This window comes from Dama dama, chromosome 33 (assembly GCF_033118175.1).
Source record: "Dama dama isolate Ldn47 chromosome 33, ASM3311817v1, whole genome shotgun sequence".
In the NCBI taxonomy this organism is placed as follows: Eukaryota; Metazoa; Chordata; class Mammalia; order Artiodactyla; family Cervidae; genus Dama; species Dama dama.
This window is the reverse complement of record NC_083713.1, coordinates 48,786,136-48,808,846: the sequence shown is the minus strand read 5'-3', so window position 1 is coordinate 48,808,846 and position 22,711 is coordinate 48,786,136. Positions and strand designations below refer to the sequence as shown.

At 41.6% G+C, this 22,711-nt stretch overlaps 1 protein-coding gene across 6 annotated transcripts in view; it reads left to right on the top strand.

The window, feature by feature from the left end:
* Positions 1-17,442, top strand: part of LYPD6B (LY6/PLAUR domain containing 6B) — a 228,470-nt gene extending 211,028 nt beyond the window's left edge. For all 6 annotated transcript variants that reach the window (XM_061135275.1, XM_061135274.1, XM_061135277.1 and 3 more), the window contains 4 exons: positions 504-656; positions 3,338-3,436; positions 7,402-7,532; positions 12,784-17,442. In XM_061135275.1, the coding sequence (XP_060991258.1) occupies positions 542-656; positions 3,338-3,436; positions 7,402-7,532; positions 12,784-12,948 (510 nt within the window). In that variant the 5' untranslated portion in view covers positions 504-541 and the 3' untranslated portion in view covers positions 12,949-17,442. The remainder of the gene's footprint in view (positions 1-503; positions 657-3,337; positions 3,437-7,401; positions 7,533-12,783) is intronic.
* Positions 17,443-22,711: the final 5,269 nt, after the last annotated feature.

Here is a 22,711-nt window from a genome sequence, read left to right as displayed (position 1 = left end):
TGGCTGAGCAGTGATGGAATGGGGTGCAGGCAGGTCAGTACTGCTGCTCTATCTCTTGGGACCTAAGCCACCAGGTGTCCTGCAGAGCCTGCCCAGTAGAAGGTAGCAACGGCTTAGCTTTCACCTGACAGGGAAGAGTGCATTTAAGTCACAGGTGCTGGCTTTGTAGAACAAGTAGATGGTTGAGTAGGTTTAAATAATCAAGCTTTTTCAAAGAGAAGCCAAACACTCCTCATGGGCTTCCCTGATGGCTCAGCTGGTAAAGAACTGCCTGCAATGTGGGAGACCCGGGTTTGATCCCTAGGTTGGGAAGATCCTCCCCTGGAGGACGGCATGGCAACCCATTCTGTATTCTTCTTGCCTGGAGAATCCCCATGGGCAGAGGAGCCTGGCAGGCTACAGTCCATGGGATCGCAAAGAGTCAGACACGACTGAACAACTAAGTACACAGCACAGTGATGTATAAAACGCAGATAAACTCAACTCGCCTCTTTTCACCACAGGTATATGAGTGTTGGACTTCCCCACACCTGGGGTCAGAATGCTGCTCTTCTGCCATGCCCTCACTGTAGCTGTGGTCCAGACCTTTATCTTCTCCGAAAACCGGGTGTTTGCCAAGAACATCAACTTCTATAACGTGCGGCCTCCTCTTGATCGTAAGTAGTGGTTGTCACCATTGTCCATGACATGGGATCAGAATAACTAAAATCTCTGTCTCCCTGTAGTAACTTTGCTGATTCTGGAACATTTGGTTTATATCGAGCATAAATTGGAAAGTCTTCATTACTTCCGTGGGTAAGGGTAACACATGGTGACAAATTTTCTCCATTTCTTTAAGATGGTTTGGCTTCCTGCTGAAGTCTTAAAAGGGTTCATGTTTAAAATAATTTTCTGAACACTGTCCCTAAGAATGGCTCAGCAGGGGAAATTCAGTGTTCTTTGCTGATCTCTTGGAGAAGGATTTTGACTGTAGGAAGATTCTGCATAAATTATGTATAAAATCTCCCCTCCTTTCTCTCTCTTCAGACAAGTAAAACTTCTCTGATATACCTTATAGAGAATGTGTGATAGATAAAAATAGTTTTAGAAATGTGAATGCCAGTGGTTCACAAACCTGGAAGGGTATCAGAATTACAACAAAAGCCTTTAAAATTACATATTCCTGGGTTTCTTCTCCAGAGATTCAGTAGTCAGGAGGGTGGGATGTGGAATTCCCTTTTTCCTCTCTTCTTTGTAGTTACACAGTCAGGTTTGGGAACCACTGTCTTTATACTCCTCCATGAGGAGTGTTCATACTCCTGTATGGTTACCATTCTGCACTTTGTGTTTTGTTATTTAGGACATTCAGTCATTAGTAAGTAGGTGTGTACACATATATGTACTACATAGCCATAGACATATACACACCACACACCTTGAACTACCATTTATTACAAATTTCTAAATTGGTAGCGATTGTATGCTTGATGGCTTAGCATAGACATCATTTTCATAAAATCTAAATTATTAACAAATTTTTAACCTTTTAAGCCTCATATAACTTTGTGATGAGCAAACTATTAAAGATATAAAATTAATACTTGATTATTATAGAAAATTCCAAAAAAGACTGGTAAATGTGTAGAAGAAGAAAATTTATTCAGCGTGAGCTCTTATTTACATTTTGGCATACAGTTGACCCTTGACCAACATGGCTTTGAACTGCTTGGGTTCACTTATATGTGGATTTTTTTCAATGGTAAATAGTACTACATGGTCTGCAGAGGGTGGTCTGCAGAAGGACATAAGGAGGGCTGACATGAGATGATGTGAGGATTTTCAACTGCATGTCCTTCTGTTGCTTTTTCTCTGTATATGTTTTTAAATATGTGATATACTGAGATCACACAGATTTAATTTCGCAGCTTTTAGTAGCTTTTATTACTTTATTTAAAAGCTTTTATAGCTTTTATTCCTTTACATTGTATTTTGAATACGTTTCCATGATTTTGAAAGTATCTTAATGTCTTACATTAAAAAGTGTTTTCATTCATACAGCTCACACAATCATAAACAAACTAAATGTTAATGCTTCACTGAAAATCTTTTAAAATGCATTTTCCATTGGCTAATGACCTTAGAACAGATCTTAGGAATTACTAAATCAAAAAGGTAGTGCTAAGTTTTACATTAACTATTCACCTACCAGCAATGAGTTTGAGTATTTTTAAAACTGTACTGAATTAGTAGGTGAAATGGATTTCATTATTTAATTCACTTTTATGCATAGGCAAAACTGAAATGTATTTGTGGTAAGTGTCCTCTGAGTTTTAGCTTTTGATAGTTTGCTCTTGGTTTATGCATCAATAATACCCTCCTCTGTATGTGAAATACCCACTGCTTTCTAATTATCATCCCAACTTGGGGTCAGGTTACTAGGATGGTTTGGGTTACCTTGATCTTTATTTCACTCTTCAAAAACAGGAGACTTAAATGTTTCACAAAGGGCTTTACACTCCAGTGTATAGAGAAATGTCAAATTTATCCTTTTGACTTCTTGCCCATCAAAATAACAAGATACAAGATAGAAAAAAGAAAGCATAAAGACAAAAAGAACATACTAGTTGTTGTCATTCCAGACTGCCAGCAGCTCATAATTCTTGTTTCTATAACACTCTTGCCTGAGCATAAGGGCCTGAGAATTACTATCATCCTTATATTAAATGTTACATTCCTGGTTGATGTCTAATGTAGGGATAATTGACATATCAAATGAAATTACTTGTTTGAAGTTAAGCCTAGCTGTAAAGCAAGTACATAGGGATGGAAACCAATGTGGTTTGATATGCCAGGGATCCTAAGAGAGATTTTTCATACAATCTCCTGTTTAACTTTTATTATACCTCTGCAAGTCATGGGGAGGGATCTTTAGGTAATAATAATAAATTACTTCTTAGTCAAAAGGGCAGAATTCAAACTCAGGTCAATGACTCCAGTTCTTTTCAGGGCCAATAATATATCAAAGTATTGGTCCCAATACTACCACCATCTTTGCCCATCCACTCAACCTTCACTTATTCCCAAATTGTAATAGAACAATACCATGGATATTTCAAAGTGGCTCTTGGAATCATCTGCGCTACTCACTCTGTAGTGTGTATTCATAGATGAAATATTCAAAGAAAAGGGGATAAAGAAAATGCCCCAAAGTCTGGCAGTTAAGCCCAGCTTGATAGAAATTGTAAGGATAATGACTTGTAAATTTTATTTGCTCTAGTAAAAGTTGCTAATTTTATGCCATATCTGATGTTTGAAATATTTAACTATATTGTTTCCCTTTGCATTTTTTTTTTTAAAGCTACACCATTTCCAAACAGCTTCAAGTGTTTTACCTGTGAAAATGCAGGGGATAATTATAACTGCAATCGATGGGCAGAAGATAAATGGTGCCCGCAAAGTAAGTGTGCTGAGTTTGGAACTCTTTTTGTGACCAGACCTCATTTAGATCTCTTTCAACTGGCTCTGAGCAAAGGCATCTTACGTGATGAGATTAGTAAATCAGCAGGCTGGTGATGTTCTACAGAAATCAGAGAACGTTTGACAAGACTATCCAGACATCAGACTAATCTGAGAGTACATGGAAACTGATGGCATAGCCTCAGTTTGTAGTTGTGTGTGCTTTGAGTAAGAATTTCTTAATTAATATTTACCAGCGAGAACAAATAGACCACAATGTTGACTAAGGCGTTCTAAGAATGTCAGAAATGTTTGATGATACCTCTAGAAAAGTCCTACTTACTGGCTAAAGCAAAAGAAGGTTTCTGTCCTCTTGAGATACACTGATGCTTAAGTGACTCATTCGTTTACTTGACAAACGTTTGAGCATCTTTTTAGTTTGTTTAGTTGTCTTGTAGATCCCAGTGTGTAATCCAGTACCTGGACCATATTAGGCACTTGGTAAATATTGACAGAATGAGTGGATGCCTTTGACTATGTAGTCAGGGAATCTCTGAGGAATATACATTTGCACTAAGACTCAAATGACCAGAACAAATCAGCTCTGTGGAGAGCTATAGGAAAAACATGCTGGTAAGAGGAACAGCAAGTGCATTTGGCTGCTTCAGTGAACAGGAAGGCTGGCTGGTGAGGCTTAGTGGAAGGGGGAGAAAGGATTTGATGGAGATAAGGACTGGGACATGCACGATCTTCTTTGTTTTGGTAAGAAGTTTAGATTTCATTGGAAATGTGTTGGGTGTTGAAGCTATAGAGTACAAGATGCTAGGTATATTGTAAAATATTGCTCTGGCTTCTGTGTGCAGAATGAATGGTTGGGGATAAGAGAAGAAGGGGGTCACCAAGTGGGCTCTTTCATTATCTTTTCAGGCAGCAGAAGATGGTCTTAGACTAATATGGTAAGAATATAGGGGGTGAGAAGTTGAATGACTTAATACAAACTTGGATGCAAAGCAGACAGGATGTGCTGATAGAATTGAAAACCTCTACTTAGCCTGATTTCCAGATAGTTCTGTATGTATTTTAGGATGCACTGTTTTTTTTTTTTTAAGGTTTTCAGATGTGAAAGGCCAACAAACTCTTCCAGGTTTAGCAATTACCAGCTTTGATCTTCTATTTCTATGAATCTTTTGGAAATTTCTGTATCACATTACAGCAGTGGAATAGCCCTACCTCTTCCAGATAATGCCAGTGGGTTGTGAGCGTGCTCATGCTCAATCGTGTCTGACTCTTTGTGACTCCATGGACTGCAGCCCATCAGGCTCCTCTGGCCATGGGATTCTCCAGGCAAGAATACTGGAGTGGGTTGCTGTGCCAGCCTCCAGGGGATCTTCCCCACCCCAGGATTGAACTCTTTCATCTCCTGCATTGGCGGGTGGGTTCTTTACCACTGAGCTACCTGGGAAGCCCTTGATGATGCCAATGGGTGGAACCAATTGATCGTAACACTGGAGACCTCTATAGGCCTGAAAATCTTATGCTCTAAATTAGACAGATGACTATGACATTTACATGGACAGTATTGTTCACTACTTCTTTTCAAGAATAATTATGAAGATATTTTTTTCTTAATGTTCTCTTACAGCTCTCAAGAGTGCATGACTGAATTGTGCTTTTGAATGCATGTATTCTTTTGGGGATTTGTTTCTACATTTTCACAGATGTTTATTTCAATGTTTGTGAGGTAGGCAGATGCCTCTCTTTATTATTGTGTGAGAGGGCTGGTAAAATTCTTTAACTATTTGCTTTAAATTTCCCCAAGAATTGGGGGAGGGGGGGAGGGTTTGGAACAGCAGTAGATTGGGGCATTGATGTCCAGCCTCTTTGTGACTATCACCCATTCTTTTGAATTTTACCAAATGCTGTTCAAGAGGAGAAGGGAGCAACCAAGGATGAGATGGTTAGATAGCATCACTGACTCAATGGACATGAATTTGAGCCAACTCTGGAAGATTGGGTGTGCTGCAGTTCATGGGGTCGCAAAGAGTCGGACATGACTGAGTGATAGAACAACGATAAAATGCTGTTTCTACTAGTTCTGTACATGTTCCAATTTGTACTTCATTAACCAAAGCCACTTTTAAGGGAACTTGCATGGGCATTTCTGGGTTTTAGAACTTCATCTCTGTTGAAACATGGGAGCAAAAGAAGGATGCTGCAGTTTTCTGCCTCCAAGAAAATGTCAGGGAGGGGAGATTGGGGTCTTCCCCATCCACGCTGAAAACCTGACTCATAGAGAGATGGACATGAGATGACCCTGCATTCCAGCGTGTGTGACTGTACACTAGCCAAGCCCCCCAAACAATAATCATCTGGAGTTCTGAGGCTGTAACTGCTTACCTTTCGCTTGTCGTTATCAAGGGGAGTGAGAGTCAACCATTTCTTGGGACAAACAGGCCTGTGGCTATTGTTCTTTGTCATCTCAGGTTTCCTTTTCACTTCATAGCTCTGCTTCTGCCATCAGCCAGTGGTGTTAAAAGACAGTCTCTAGGTAACAAACTATGACAAGAATGACACTTCTTGTTTTGTTCACCCCGGTTCTTACTCTGACTTTGCAGGGCTGCTTTAGCCTGTGTGACAGACTCCATGAACACATGCACCTACCAGTTTTCGATTCTTTGTCTGGAGTACAAATTGGAATGCCTTTCAGAACATGGAGTGGTTCTCTCCCCTCCTGAGTCCCAGCCCGCTGCTCTTGTAGAGGTGCTCTGCTGATGCTCAGCTCAATGCTGAGGATACAGAGAGGCACAGTCGTGTGCTGGTGGAGAGCACAAACCCTGGAAAACCACCTCCACGAGAATCTCACCTTCCATCACTTTCTACCCATGTGAGCCTCAGTGTTTTATCCGTGAAATGAGGATATTCCTATGACTTGTCTTAAGGCTTATTGTGAGGACTGAATGAGTGAATGCATGTTAGAGGAGTGCCTGACTGGTGGTACACACTTAATGTGCATTTGCTGTTGCTAACATGAAAGCTTACAAGTCTACCCAAATGCCAGTGCACTCACCCTTTTGCTAAAAAGAAAATGAGCTCAAAGGCTGTCACATGGCTTGTTCTTGTGACAGAGGCAGCTCTCTAAGTCCTGTCTTCTCAACTTTAGTTGAGTTTTCCTCCTCCCCGCCCCTACTTTTTGGCAACTGCTGCTTTAGTCCCTTCTCAGTAAACTAAGAAGCATTTCATTGGCCTGAGCTATCTAGAATAAGAGGCACAGAACTAAAGTAGAATGTCCCAGAATAGTGAGTGAAATCGCTTTCTTTGAGAGAGCTCTTTTAAGTAATAAAATGTGAATGGTTAAAGGTAACTTTGTATGAAAATGAACTAGCCAAGCAGAAGAGGACAGAGAAGGTAAGAGAGAGCTAAAGAGGAGGAGAAAATATAGAAATACTTTGGGGAACAATCAAACACGTTGGGAGGATTAGAGCCTGAAGAACTTGATGGGTAAGGAAAGTGCCTTGGCACATAAGTTGAAGCACCTGCTTTCACTCCAGTTTGCCACATGGCCTCTTAGTATATAAAGAAACAATGCAACAGGAAGGACTGTGGCCCACTTCATTTTTACATTTATAGTTTTCATTTTATTTTAGAGTTGCAGAACATATGCTTCAGAGGGAGAGAGAAAGATACTGACACTTTCTTATGAAATGAGCAGACCTGGAGTTTTGATGAAAGACTTGTTCAGTTTTTTCTCAGCTTTACCTTGCACCAGAAGATAACTGCCCATTTATATTCATTTTAAAAATATACATACTTCAGAAGCTAGTACCTATTCAGAAAAACCACCCAGAAACTTGAGCTCACTGCCATTAAATTTCTTGCCTAGAAACTTAAGGATTGTCCCGAATTTTAGTCATTTCTGAAGTGATTGGTCAAAGTTTCTTTCTTTTTTTTTTTTTTCCCCTTGCCTAGATACACAGTACTGTTTAACGGTACATCACTTTACCAGTCATGGAAGAAGTACATCCATCACCAAAAAGTGTGCCTCCAGAAGTGAATGTCATTTTGTTGGCTGCCACCACAGCCGAGATTCTGAACACACGGTAAGGAATGTGTGTGTAAAGTTATTGTCCTAAGGTTTCTTGATGGTGATGGTTGGCTGTATATAGAGGCAGGATGGATAAATAATATGTCAAAGGTATATACTTTGAGAGGCTGCCTTACACTGATACAGTGGAGATGAAAGAAGGTGAAGACTTTCTGTCCATCAAACAGTATCATTACTAAAAATGAATGACAATTCTCAGACTCCAGAGACCCTAGGGTCTTGACCTCGGACTTTGGGTGAGTAGCCTGAAGTCAGCACTGGAATTCCAAGAGTAAACCATCCCTGCATGAAAGGATGACCTGTGCTACAGAGCCCAACTTATGTATTTTGTTTATGGCCAGAAATCACCAAGAATGCTACACAGAGAAGGTGCAAAGAGGAAAATGGTGACACCTTTTACAAAGAAAACCTTGTTTCACTGCCTCTGCTTAGATGAAGTGAGAGTCTGAAAGATTAGTCCCAGCTTATTATGATTAACTACAGGTAACATTTTAGATCAACTGGTAGCTTCACTTTTCTCATTCTACCATTTTAAATGAGCATTTGACTCTCTTATATGTCTGGAATCCTGAAATGTTTGATAAAAAAATTACTTAACAGTATATTAATCTCATGAGATCTTAGAATTCAGTTTAGCCTATACATACATAAAATGGTCCTGACACCAGTGGCTTTTTTAAAAAAATGTTATTTTAGTATAGTTGATTTACAACATTGTATTAATTTCTGCTGTAGAACAAAGTGATTCAGTTATACTTTGTCATAATCTTTTCCATTATGGTTTATCACAGGATACTGAATAGAGTGCCCTGTGCTACACAGTGGGACCTTCTCATTTATCCAGTTTGCATCTATCCCAAATTCCCAATCCTTCCTTCTCCTACCCCCTTGGCACCCATTAGTCTGTTTTCTATGCCTGTGACTCTGTTTCTGTTTTGTAGATAAGTTTGTGTGCTGACCACTAGTGGCTTTTAGCTCTGGCTACACAGGGGAATCTCCTGAGGAGCTTTTTATAGGCTCTAGTAGCGGGGGTAGGCGGAGAAGGCAATGGCACCCCACTCCAGTACTCTTGCCTAGAAAATCCCATGGATGGAGGAGCCTGGTGGGCTGCAGTCCATGGGGTCGCACAGAGTCAGACACGACTGAAGTGACTTAGCAGCAGCAGCAGGGGGTGGGGTAGGGGTGGGCAGACTCAGACCAACTGAAACATAACTTCAGCGTGAGGTTCTGGGCATCAGTTTTTTTTTGGTAAGCTTCCCCAGGGTGATTCTGATGTGCGACCAGGGTTGAGAACCACTGAGATAGATAATTTATCTTACCTGGCCCTTCTGGAAGCCATTTGATGTAGATACTTTATCCTGAAAGCCTCTGTGACTGTCTGGGTTTATCAGCTGGAGGTGTTGTATTATGACAAGAGCATGCTTCTCTTGAGACAGCCTTGTGCTGGGAGAGAGCTGGTGTTTTTCACCAGTCAGCAGCCGGATTAGCAAGCCAGTGTCACTGTAAAGATAGGGATGAGGCATTAGTATAGGCAATAGAGTCATAATTATCCCCTAACTAGTAGTACTGAGAAAGAAAATCAATGACTAATCCACAAGGCTCCTAGCTTTCATTTTTGTTTCAGTGTTTCCCCTTACAAACCTTCAGAAGATTTGTTGACTCCATTAAACAGTCTTACTCCATTTGCCTTTCTCTTGCTTATGCTTGGGTTGATGCAGATAAATCACAGTTAAAGTGAAAAGACTCTCAAGATGGTTTTTACTTTGAGGTCAGTAGTGGGGAAGGGTGCCCAAGGGCCTGGATGACTCATAGATCAAAAACCAACTCAGTTCTGTCCTCAGAGCGGTTTCTAACCTCCTGATGTTTGCACTTTAGTTACTGTCTCACTGAAGTCACTTAAGAGACCCCAAGCCAGACGGGCTGCCCAGCCAAGCCCGTCCTAAATTCTTGAAAAGTTCCCACTTAGAAAAATTACAGTATGAAAGTTTACCTAGTAGGAGACAAGATGGTGGAGTAGAGGATGTGAGTTCACCTTTTCTTATGAAAATACCAAAAAGCACAGCTAAAAGTTGAACAAGCATAGACAAGATATGCTGGCACCTACCAAAAAAAAAAGATATCCTACATCCAAATTCAGAGACACAACAAGATGGTAGAAGAGGTACAATCATGATAAAATAAAATCCCAAACTGGCCACATGGGCAATCCACAAACTGAAAAACTATGAGAGAATTTCTCCCACAGGATTGAAAGTTCTGAGCCCCACATCAGGCTCCCCTGCCTGGCAAGTGGAGTTTGGCAATGGAGGAGGGGCCCCTTTGAAGGCCAGGGCTTCCCTAGTGGCTCATTGGTAAAGAATCTGCCTGCAAAGCGGGAGACCCAGGTTCGATCCCTGGGTTGGGAAGATCCATAGAGGAGGGCATGGCAACCCACTCCAGGACTCTTGCCTGGAGAAGTCCATGGATAGAGGAACCCGGCGGGCTACAGCCTATAGGTCAGCACAGAGCTGGACATGACTGAGTGACTAAGCAGCTGCAGGGGTGTTTGTCGTAGGAATTCCACTGGACTGGGGGAAGCAGAAACTCTGCTCCTGGAGGGCACACAGCAGGTCTTGTGTGCACTAGAACACAGGGGAAAAAGCAGGGACCGCTTAGGGGCCTGAGCCAGACCTACCTACTGGTGTTGGAGGGCCTCCAGCCTAGGCAGGGTGGGTGTGGCTCACTGCAGGGACGCAGACACTGGCAGTGGTAGTTCTGGGGAGCACTCACTGGCGTGAGCCCTCTGGGAGGTCACCAAATCCGAGAGAAATTAAAAACACAATCCCATTTACCATCAGATCAAAAAGACTAAAAATACCTAGAAGTAAACCTACCCAGGAGGCAAAGGACTTGTACTCTAAAACTATAAGATATTGATGAAAGAAATCTAAGAGGACACAAACAGATGGAAAAATATACCATGTTCTTGAATTGGAAGAATCAGTGTTGTCAAAGTGACTCTACTACCCAAGGTAATATACAACCTCAGTGCAATCCCTACCAATGGCATTTTTCACAAAACTAGAACAAAAAATTTATTTTGTATGAAGACACAAAAGGCCCTGAATAGCCAAAGCAATTCTGAGAAAGAAAAGCTGAAGCAATCAGGCTCCCCAACTTCAGACTACACTGCTACAAAACTACAGTAATCAAAACAGTATGATACTGGCACAAAGACAGAAATATAGACCCATGAAAAACCTAGAAATAACAAGATAGCCCGAAATCAACCCATGTACTCATGGTCAATTAATCTACAACAAAGGAAGTGAGAATATACAATGGAGAAAAGACAGTTTCTTCAAAAAGTGGTGCTGGGACAACTGGTCACTCACATGTAAAATAATAAAATTAGAATATTCTTTAACACCACACACAAAAATAAACTCAAAATGGATTAAAGACCTAAATGTAAGATTGGATACTATAAAACTTGTGGAGGAAAACATAGGAAGAACACTCTTGAACACAAATCACAGCAATATCTTTTTTGATCAATCTTTAGAGTAATGGAAACAAAAACAAAAAAAACCCAAATGGGACCTAATAAAACAAAAGCTTTTGTACAATAAAGGAAATCATAAACAAAATGAAAAGATAACCCACAGAATGTGAGAAAATATTTGTAAATGAAGCAACCAACAAGGGATTACTCTGCAAAATATAAAGACAGCTAAAGCAGCTCACTATATATATAAAAAAGAAAACACAATAAAAAAATGGACAGAAGACCTAAATAGACATTTCTCTGAAGAAGACATACAGATGGCCAAGAGGCACATGAAGAGGTGCTCAATATTACTAAGTATCAGAGAAATATAAGCCAAAACTACAAGATATCACCTCATACCAGTCAGAATGGCCACCATCAAAAAGTCTACAAACAATGAATGCTAGAGAATGTGTGGAGAAAAGAGAACCCTCCTACACTATGGGAATGTAAATTGGTCCAGCCACATGGAGAACAGTATGGAGGTTCCTTAAAAAAGCTAAAAACAGAGGAGCTTCCATATGATTCAGCAGTCCCACTCCTGGTCATATATCCAGAGGAAATCATGGTTTGAAAGGATATGTGCACCCCAGTGTTCATTGCAGCACTGTTTACAATAGCCAAGACATGGAAGCAAACTAAATGTACATCAACAGAGGAATATATGAAGAAGATGTGGCATATATATATATATATATATACACACACACACAATGGAATATTACTTCGACACTAAAGAAAAAAAGAAAAGATATAATGTCATTTGCAGCAATATGGCTGAACCTAGAGATCATCATACTAAGTGAAATAACTCACAAAGAAAAACAAATATATGTTATCACATATGCAGAACCTTAAAAAAATGATACAAATGAAGTTATTTACAAAATAGACTTTGAAAACTTATGGTTACCAAAGTAAAAAGATGGAGGGTAAAATGGAAGTTTGGGGTTGACGTATACACATTACTATGTTTTATTAGTAGATAGCCTACAAGGATTTACAGTATAGAATAGGGAACTCTGGTCAATATTCTGTAATAAACTATATATGGGAAAAGAATGTGAAAAAGAAGATACATGTATAATTGAATCACTTTGCGCTACCTGAAACTAACACAACATTGTTATTCAACTATACTTCAATATAAAATAAAAATTTTTAAAGACAACTTACCTGTTTAAGTATTCAGACATATTCTTAGTGGCTGCATAATATTAAAATGTTTATAGCTATAATTCATCTACTTCCCTATTAAGAATACTAGGCAGCTTTTAATATTTCTCTAGTCTAAATAAAAACCCACATAATCTTTGTGGTGCACATTACTAGATTGATTTATATAAAGTTCTTGATAAAGATTACCAAATTACTCCCCAGAAAGACTGAAGCAATTATATTCTCAGTAACAGTGTTTGAGAACTATGTCACGGACCCAAGCTCACATACATTTTGGAAATCTTTGTTAATTTGTTAGGCTAAAAGGTATATTTTCAAATTTATAATTTTTAGTCTCAAACAGTAAACGTTTAAATAATAAGATGGCCTTTTTCTCTTGTAAGTCATTACTCTTGAAAAATTTCGCACTTAAATGAAAATTTATATACTCAGATAAAAAAATATTCTGTCCTCAGAGCTAGAGAAGGTTTTTCTCTGACCCTCCCCTCTTCTTCCCATTATTCACTGGCTCTTCCCTCTCCTCTTCCTTTTGTAACAGGAGTGTAGGTCTTGCTGTGAGGGGATGATCTGCAATGTTGAGCTACCCACCAACCACACGAATGCGGTCTTCGCTGTGATGCACGCTCAGAGGACGTCTGGCAGCGGTGCCCCTGTGCTCTACCTACCGGTGCTGGCCTGGGCCTTCGTGCTGCCGTTGATATAAGGCCACCTTCCCGGGAGAGGCAGAGACCAGTCCTCTGAACACAAGCTAACCACTGTAAAATGAAAAGATTGGTCTTCCAAGTTCGCCAAGATTGAAGGATGCGCTTTGGACCTCACAGCAGAAGCCAGTTGTTTGCTTAGCTCAGATGCTCCTGCAGGAGGCCATAAGGAAGGGGACTTGGCAGGGACTGAGTGGTTATGTAGCTGTTAGGTTTCTTGATCAAAAGGGCTGCATTTTGTCTCTTCTGCAAGGAGGGTCCTGCCGGCATCTACCACAGGCAGGCTCGGTAGCCTGTGTTGTCCCCGCCAGACCAGACCTTTAGGGGAAAGGACTCCTTGACCTGATTGACTCCTTCAGGGGCTGCTGGAACAGACCCTCTCGATTCTGTGATTGGCTCAGAGTATTTCTGTGAAATCTAATCCTTCCCCGAAGAGAAAGCAGTTTCCCCACTGACGGTGTAGTAACGAGAAAGCCCACTATAGGAAGAAAACTTCCAGTTGAACTAATATGAAACCTATTTGCTAATTGTGGGGGGAAATAAAGCTTTTAAATTATAAGTGTAGAATGCATGCTTATCTGTTTCTTGGCTGACGTGGAGACCTCAGATGAAACATATTAAGGAGTGTCATAAAGGAGGCCAATTGAAGTTGATCGTGCACCACAGGTGCTATATTCTGGCTTAAAGTATACAGGTCTATGCCAAGGTGACTTAATTTTTTCTTTTGAGGAAAGAACCCTTCTAAGGATGCCAAATGCAAAATTAGTGAACTGAGAAGGTGAGGAAACCTCCCTGAGCAAGGAGGATGATACCTTATCACGTGATAGATCCTCAGAAGTAGCAGTGTAGGGACTTCCTTGGTGGTCCAGTGGTCAAGACTCTGGGCTCCACTGCAGGGGGCATGGGTTCCACCTCTGGTTAGGGGACTAAAATCCTACATGCTGAGCAGCATGGCTAAAAATTAAAAAAAGAAAAAAGCAACTTAAAGACAGAGAACCTGGCGACAGTGTCCCTCTCCCAGTCAACCTGTCTCAATGGGAGGGCCATCAAGAGAAACTTTCTAAATCCATGCTAAAATGTCTGGTCCCTTTGTCTTCTCTTTCATTCTTATAACACAGTCCTAGACTTTCAAAGGAGCAACTTCTGTTTCTAGAATCCTAATTTCTCGCCTTTACACTTTGGAGTGACCTTTAAACACTCTGCCTTTCTATGTATAGTGAGACGTTAGTGGAGTGTTTGTTGTTTTGTTTTTCAGTAGAACATCTACCATTAGAATGCTGAGTGCTCCATAGAATCCTAATGATGGCGTCTTTGCCACACTGGTTCAATCAATGGATCAAATACATCCCGCCACTCTTAGTCTGCCCAACTGTTCTAACAAATATTCTGTTGCCCACAAATATGCTGTTGCCCTGGTGGCTTCAACTCAAACATGTAATCCTCACAGTTCTGGAGGCTGGGAGATCAAGATCAAGGTGCCAGCAGACCTACTGTCTAGTGAACCCTCTTCCAGATTTGCAGACTGGTCTTTTCATATATGCTCAGGGCAAAGGGCGAAGAGTGAGCATAAGGATACTAATCGCATTTATGAGGACTCCACCTGCATGACCTAGCATCCCCCAGAGGCCCTACACCCAAATACCATCACATTGGGGCTTTAGGCTTCAACACGTGAATTTGGGCTTCTCTGATGGCTCAGACAGTAAAGAATCTGCCTGCAACGCAGAGACCTGGCTTCAATCCCTAGGTCAGGAAGGTGCCCTGGAGAAGGGAATGGGAACCCACTGCAGTATTCTTGCCTGGAGAATTTCATGGACAGAGGAGCCTGGCGGGCTACAGTCCATGGGATTGCAGAGTCAAACACGACTACCACCACCATGTGAATTTGGGGGAGACACAAGTATTCAGTCTGTAGCAACCCCCTATTTTTGTGAACAATTTTTTAGGAACACAGCCATGCCTATTCACTTATCTGTTGTCTACAGGCTTCCTTCTTGCTACAACACCAAGGATGAGTAGAGGCAGCTGAGAGTACATGGTCTGTGAAGTCTAGAAGGCCTGCTAGTTTGCCCTTTACAGAAACAGTGTGCTGACCCCTAACCTCTGAAATGGCAGAAGTACATCAGGAAAAAGCTGCTTGCTTTGCACGGGCTGTGGTGCTCATGGTGGTGACTTGGCGTCTGCAGTGGTTTACCAGATCAGTTTCCTTACACACATCCATGAATTTTTCTTCTTCATTTTGTCTGTCTGTCCTATTCCTCTGATTCAACTTCTTAGTGGTTATGTGCTATTGTCAGGTGCCGAGCTGTATATGTTTCTTCTCGACCTTGATGCACTGGGATTGTCTCATCTTAAAGCTCTCTACCTTCCAATAAAATAGGGAGGAGGCAGATGTCATTACCTCCCTGTCTCTGACCGAACCAGAGACTCACCTGGAAGCAGCAGTTTTGAAGTCTGATGTAGATTTATCTTGCCTTTCACTCAGCACCTTGAGGTATTTGAATTTTCATAGCTATGCTTGTTTGAAATTAATTATATATGACTTCAGTTGGAACATTTTAAGAGCATCTTTGGTGGATGTCTTTTTATTCCCTGGGGTTTCTTTTGTCTGTGAAGTTGATGAATTGTCTGGTAAAAAACCCTTAGCAGACAGTACTTCTTTTTCTTTCTTCTGTCTAGATTAATGAATTTTCCTGTGTGTTTTTTTAATTTTCTTTCCCAAGGAAACATCTTAATTTTCTCTTCTTCACCCCACATATGTTTTCATAGCTTGCCCTCCTAACCACCACTCCTCTAAGCATTGAAAATAGAGTTATCCTGAGCCAGAGAGAACACACAGTGGGAACAAACTGCAAAGACAGCCAAGTGAGTAGGGGTGCCAGATTTACAAATAAAAGCATGGGATGTCCCATTTAATTGGAATTTCAGATAATTTTTTAGTGTAAGTTGTTCATGAACTCATAAGTCTGGCTCATCTGAGGCAATGTTTTCAAGTCCTTGTAATCAGAATTTTCTGGCCAACTTCAAAATAAGACAAATTCTAAGGGCCTCCTGGAGATGTTGACTCAGGAGATGGGATGGAGCCCATGCCTAATCCCAATAATTAGATGTTAAAGAAGCAGCTCCCAGTTGACTGTGATGCCAGGTGTGTTACCCTTGATCTGAGAAGTTTACTCCTTCTTCAGAAGCCCAGTCCTTGGTCACATAATAAGTGCTGATGAATAATAAAGATGCTCACAAGTAACCTGGGTTGGAGTTGTGGTCTCTCTCAGTGTGGTCTCTGGACCAGCAGCATAGGCATCACCTGGGAATTTGTTAGAAACTCAAATACTCAGCCTCCATTCTAGACCCGCTGAATCAGAAACTCTAAGGGGTCACTTCTGGGTTTTAATAAGGTTTCTAGGTGCTTCTGATGCACACACTAGTTCAAGAACCACTGGACCAGAGAAGTGCTTCCTAAATGTCTTTGTAAATGAGTCCTTGGTGGGGGCACGAAAATTACTCAGGGAGTTTATATTTAAAGAAGAAAACTGGACTCACAGGCCCCAAATCCAGAAAATCAGATTCTTTCTGTTAGAGTTGAATCAGAAAATCGGTATTTTTAGTAAACTCCTCACGTGATCCTGACACATAGCCACTTTTGGAGCCACTAAACTAGAGAATAAGAGATGGGGGTGATGTTAGTGCACAGAAGCCCAAAACCTTTAACACTTGACCTTGAAATCCCTATGCATTATAAATGGACTCTATGTGGTGTCTCCAATGCAACTGTTTTAAAACTAGAATCCAATAATCTAATCAGAGTCCATTTGCATGGATATTTTTAGTCCATTACATAGTGACCTAGAATGGCCAAGTGATCCAGACCTCAGATTAATTTCATTTGCCCCCTAATGAGCAAGAAGATGAAAAGTACCTTGTCAAAATGTCCCGTGAGGACTGGGGTAGTGGAGGCAGGAAAGGAGAATATGTAGATTTGTTCTTATAAAAAAGACAAGGGGATTAGCTATGAATACAAGGAAAGTGTGAGGGGATGACCTGTCAAAGTTCCATTTTGAATACAACTACATTCTAGAATAAATCTTGAATTCCTGTCCATCATTCACTTTCTGAAAATTTAAAAAAAAAAAAAAAGTGGTAAAGAACACATATTTTCCCTGCTGTGTCTAAACTCTCTAAATCCAAAACCTGACTGAGGTTAGCAGCCAGAAATTACTGACATTGTCTTCTGTACAGTCTGCATTCTGCTGTGTCACGCGCTGTGTAAAACACATCTCATAAGACAAGAGAAAGAGGTGGGTTGGTTTCTTTTTCTCACTGGGAGAGGACTTAAAAGCTGTGCAAAGCATGAAATGAGCAGCATGAACCAGCATGGACTTGGAAAGTGAGGTGTGGTGTGGAATTGGGAAATGTTTCACAATTGAGAAATTACCCTTATGCACAATTCTTGTGGTGTGTCAATTGCCATCTTATAAAATTCTGCTCTGACCTTTGAATCTTGTACGTTTTATTTTTCACCTCATTGTTTGTCACCGACTCTGATTTGTGGAGGGTTTCACTGTGATTCTGGATATGTGCGTGTGTTGTGGGTGGGGAGGAGGCGGGCAAAGCACGCCAGAGGACAAAGGTGAGTGGATGCATGAAGGTGACACCTGTACCAACTGGAGAACAAATGGCTGTCCTAATGTACCTTGAGTCTGCCTTTAGGCATAGCTCCTCGCTGTGCCCCTGAAACAGTCTAGCATCTTCCTGGTATCACACACCTCCCACTTCTCCTTTGGCCTTCATAGTTCTACCTCCTTCCCCTGTCTTCTTCCCTCATTCCCTTGGCCTCTTCTATGAGATGCTGAGGCTAGAATCTGAACTACCTAGAGGGGTAATCCAGGATGTGAGCTACTCAAGAATGTAGACTCTGAAAAATACGGCTTTCATAGCTTGACTCCAGGAATACTATTCAAGGAGTCTGGGAATCTGCAGTTTGAACAAGCATCTACCTGGTCATGATTGTGGTACTGGGAGTCCTTAGGGCATCATCTTTAGAAACAATAATGCAAGGCTTCAGTAAAGGCTATAGAGGCTCAAGTAAGAACATCCACCACATAACTCCTAAACCTCCATTTCTGCACTTTTTTGGTGTATGAAAATTGGTCCCAGGGAAAGGGCTGGGATAAGGTGGAAGACAGTCTGGTTTGGCAGAGCTGCCCTATGTGGATGGTCCTGGGTTCAGTTCAGTTCAGGTTGCTCAGTTGTATCCAACTTTTTGTGACCCCATGGACTGCAGCATGCCAGGCTTCCCTGTCCATCACCAAGTCCCGGAGCCTATTCAAACTCATGTCCATTGTATTGGTGAGGCCATCCAACCATCTCATCCTCTGTCGTCCCCTTCTCCTCCCGCCTTCAATCTTTCCCAGCATCAGGGTCTTTTCCAGTGAGTCAGTTCTTCGCATTATGTAGCCAAAGTATTGGAGTTTCAGCTTCAACATCAGTCCTTCCAATGATTTCCTTTAGGATTAACTGGTTGGATCTCCTTGCAGTTCAAGGGACTCTCAAGAGTCCAGCACCACAGTTCAAAAGCATCAGTTCTTCAGCACTCAGCTTTCTTTATAGTCCAAATCTCACATCCATACATGACTACTGGAAAAACCATATCTTTGACTAGACAAACCTTTGATGGCAAAGTTGTGTCTCTGCTTTTTAATATGCTGTCTAGGTTGGTCACAGCTTTTCTTTCAAGGTGCAAGCATCTTTTTAATTTCATGGCTGCAGTCACTATCTCCTGTGATTTTAGAGCCCCCCAAAATAAAGTCTCTCACTGTTTCCATTGTTTCCCCATCTATTTTGCCATGAAGTGAGGGACCAGATGCATGATCTTAGTTTTCTGAATGTTGAGTTTTAAGCCAACTTTTTCACTCCCCTCTTTCACTTTCATCAAGAGGCTCTTGAGTTCTTCTTCACTTTCTGCCATAAAGGTAGTGTCACCTGCATATCTGAGGTTATTGATATTTCTCCCGGAAATCTTGATTCCAGCTTGTGCTTCATCCAGTCCAACGTTTCTCATGATGTACTCTGCATATAAGTTAAATAAGCAGGGTGACAATATACAGCCTTGACGTACTCCTTTTCCTATTTGGAACCAGTCTGTTGTTCCATGTCCAGTTCTAACTGTTGCTTCTTGACCTGCATACAGGTTTCTCAAGAGGCAGGTCAGGTGGTCTGGTATTCCCATCTTGAAGAATTTTCCAGTTTGTTGTGATCCACACAGTCAAAGGGTTTGGCATAGTCAATAAGGCAGAAGTAGATGTTTTTCTGGAACTCTTTTCCTTTTTTGATGATCCAACAGGTGTTGGCAATTTGATCTCTGATCCTTCTGGGTTTTCTAAATCCAGCTTGAACATCGGAAGTTCACAGTTCACGTACTGTTGAAGCCTGGCTTGGGGAATTTTGAGCATTACTTTGCTAGGTCCTAGGGAGGCCTAGACAATTGGGAGCTCCAGGAAACCAGGGCCTCTTTCAGCCAAGGAGGATGTCCAGGGTTCTGACCACTAACTGAACTCCCTATGAGTCATGGCTGAGTGAGTATAGTAAAAGCAACACAAAGCCAAGGGAAAGGCGAACTTGTTCACAGGGGCTAAGCAGAGAGGAAAAACCAACCCAATTCAAATATTCTTTAAAGGAGGATAAGCAACAGGGGTCAAACAGGTCCTGGAGACAGACTCTATCTAGGTTGCTGAGGGTCCCCGAAGACAGTAATACCTTTTAGAGAGTGATGTATCCATCAGGATGACCTCAACTATGAATAACAGAGGCCCAATGAAATTGGCATAAATTTATTGGCTCATACAACCAGAAGTCCAGAGGGAGAGTGGGATTCGGGGTGGACTTAAATCAGTGGTTCATTCTCTGCTGTTTTTTGGCTCCATCTCTCCAATGTCTCTGGTTAGGAGATGGTCACAGCTCTCCCAGACATCCCAGCTGGTGTCCAGAGAACAGACAGAGGGATGCTACTGGACATTGACCAGGAAGTAAAGATCTTCACCCAGGCCCCCAGCAAATTGCACCCAGGCAAGATGTGGTTGCTTTTGACTTAGTGCAGCTAAAAGGAGCTCAGTGTCCCCTTAGGCACGTGTGATGCATGACAGGAGGTAGATAGCTAAGCAAAATAGGAATTAAAGAGAAGGAAGGAAAAAATGGATCTGGGAGGGCAGCCAGAAAGGTCTGCTCCAGATTCCCACAGTCGGAAGCTGTGTCGGGAGGCAGTTGTTAAGGTGGCTGACAAAATGTTCTGGATAGAGATAAGCCAGCCAAGTCCTCTGGAACTGTACAGACTTGCCCTAACCACACAGTTAGTTGGTAGCAGACCCAGACAGAGAAACTCCCCTGTCTACTGCAATTTCTACCATGTTCTCTTTTGATTAATGTACATTGTAAATCTGCAAGGAGTGGAGACAGTATTCAACACTTCCCAAAATATTCTACAAGAGAAACTTTTCTTTCTCAAGCATCTGAATTCCACAGAACACACACTTAAATCAACACCACTTTGCAAATATAGAGAAGTATGGGGAGGGGGGGAAGCTGCAGAACTCAGAGGATGGGTAAGGAATTGACTCCTAAAATAAGGTGGTTGGTTAACACATGCCAAGTGCATGAACCTTGACTCCTTCAGAAACACTCATTTCTCCAAGAGCTTGGGCTCCATCCTATGCTTGTATAAATGACATCCTTGCGTCCATTATCCTCAGGTGAGTAGAGGCAGAAAACTGAGGTTTTTGCCCTTACAAAAAGGGCAAAATACTTAAAAAAAAATTATGTTCTCATATTATTACCTATCAGTTTCCTGAACTAATTTTGATCCCACTCATGGCAATTTCCTCCAGGTCCAAAGGGCCTGCTACTCCTTAAGACCCAACTGTAAACCAATCTGGAATGCATTGTTTTCTAAAGATTGTGTTTCCCTCTCTTTCCATATGCCCTTTGAAGGTAGTCACTGAAGTAGTCACTTGTTAGTTTAAATATTTTTAGATTTATTATGAAATTAACCTTGAGTCAGAAATGGGTCCTGAATACTACTTATCTTTATTTCAACTAATGCATTTAGACCAGAATTTCTTAATGGACTGAAGATGTCTTTTATCAGAGATATGGACATATTCTCAAGGAAAGTCTTTCTGTTTCTCATCCAAGAACAAAAAGATGAAGATTGAAGCTTCTTAGTGGTGAACACATGGCAGTTCAGAGAGGGCAAGGAAGCTTGCACCCCTTCCCATAGACTTGCCTAAGCATCTTTTATCATTAGCCACTTCCCGCTGGTCACAAAGCTCTGCCCATGTGTCAACACTGGGGGGAGGTTGTTATCCGCCCGCCTTGATGCCTTAACTTGCACCTTGGCCACTTGCTCACATGAAAGGAGGAGACAAGATGGCAGAGTAGAGTGACTTTAACTCACCTCCTCTCACAAAAACACCAAAATCACAGCTAACTGCTTATCAACCATTGACAAAAAAGACTAGAATCTACCAAAAAAAGATACTCTACATCCAAAGACAAAGAAGGAGAGCAAAAGAGACGGTAGGAGATGCATTTTTACCATGTAATCAAATCCCATACTTACCAGGTGAGCCACCCACAGATTGGAAAATAATTATATCACAGAAGTTCTCTCACAGGAGTAGGAGTTCTGAAACTGAGATCAGGCTCCTCAGCATAGGGATTCTGGCATTAGGAAGAGGGGCCCCTGGAGCGTGTGGCTTTCAAGACCAGTAGGGCTTGAGTGCAGAAATTCCACAGGACTCCTCAGGGGAAAACAGAGACTCCACTGTTGGGGGGTGCACACAAAGTTTCATGTACACTAGGACCCAGAGCATCAGACCTACCTGTAGGTCTTAGAGGGTTTGCTGAGTAAACAGGGGTTGGCTGTGGTTCACTATGGGGGCAAGGACACTGGAGGCAGAGGCCCCAGTGAAGACTCATTGGTGTGAACTCTCCGGAAGGTCGCCATTTTGGCACTGAGACTTGAGCCCACCTGACAGCTTGTAGGCTCTGGTGCTGGAATACCTCAGGCCAAGCAACAAGCAGGGTGGGAACACAGCCCAACCCATCAACAAACAGGCTGCTTCAAGTTATCCTGAGTATGCAGCCACTTCTAAACACACCCCTTGACGCAGCCCTACCCACCTGAGGGACAAGAGCCAGCTCTACCCACAGTGGGCAGACACCAGTCCTTCCTACCAGGATGCCTGCACAAAACCCTGGATCAACCTCTTCCACTAGAGACAAGAGGAACTACAGACCTGCAGCTTAAGAAATGATCACAAATTCAGAAAGTTAGACAAAATGAGACAGCAGAGATATATGTTTCAGACGAAGGAACAAGATAGAACCCCAGAAAAACAACTAAGTGAAGTGGAGATAGGCAATCTGACTGAAAAAGAATTTTGAGAAATGCTAGTAAAGGTGATCCAAGATCTCAGAATGGAGGCACAGGCAAAGAAGATAGAATATATGTTTACCAAAGAGCTAGAAATGTTAAAGAACAAATAGATGAACAATATAATAACGGAAATGAAAAAAATACACTAGAAGGAGTCAGTGGCAGGAAAATGAGGCAGAAGAAAGAATAAGAGAACTGGAAGATAGATTGGTGGAAATCACTGTTGTGGAACAGAAGAAAGAAAGAAAGAGAAGAAAAGAGGACAGTTTGATAGACCTCTGGGACAATGTTAAAAGTGCCAACATTCACATTATAGGGCCTCTCAGAAGGAAAAG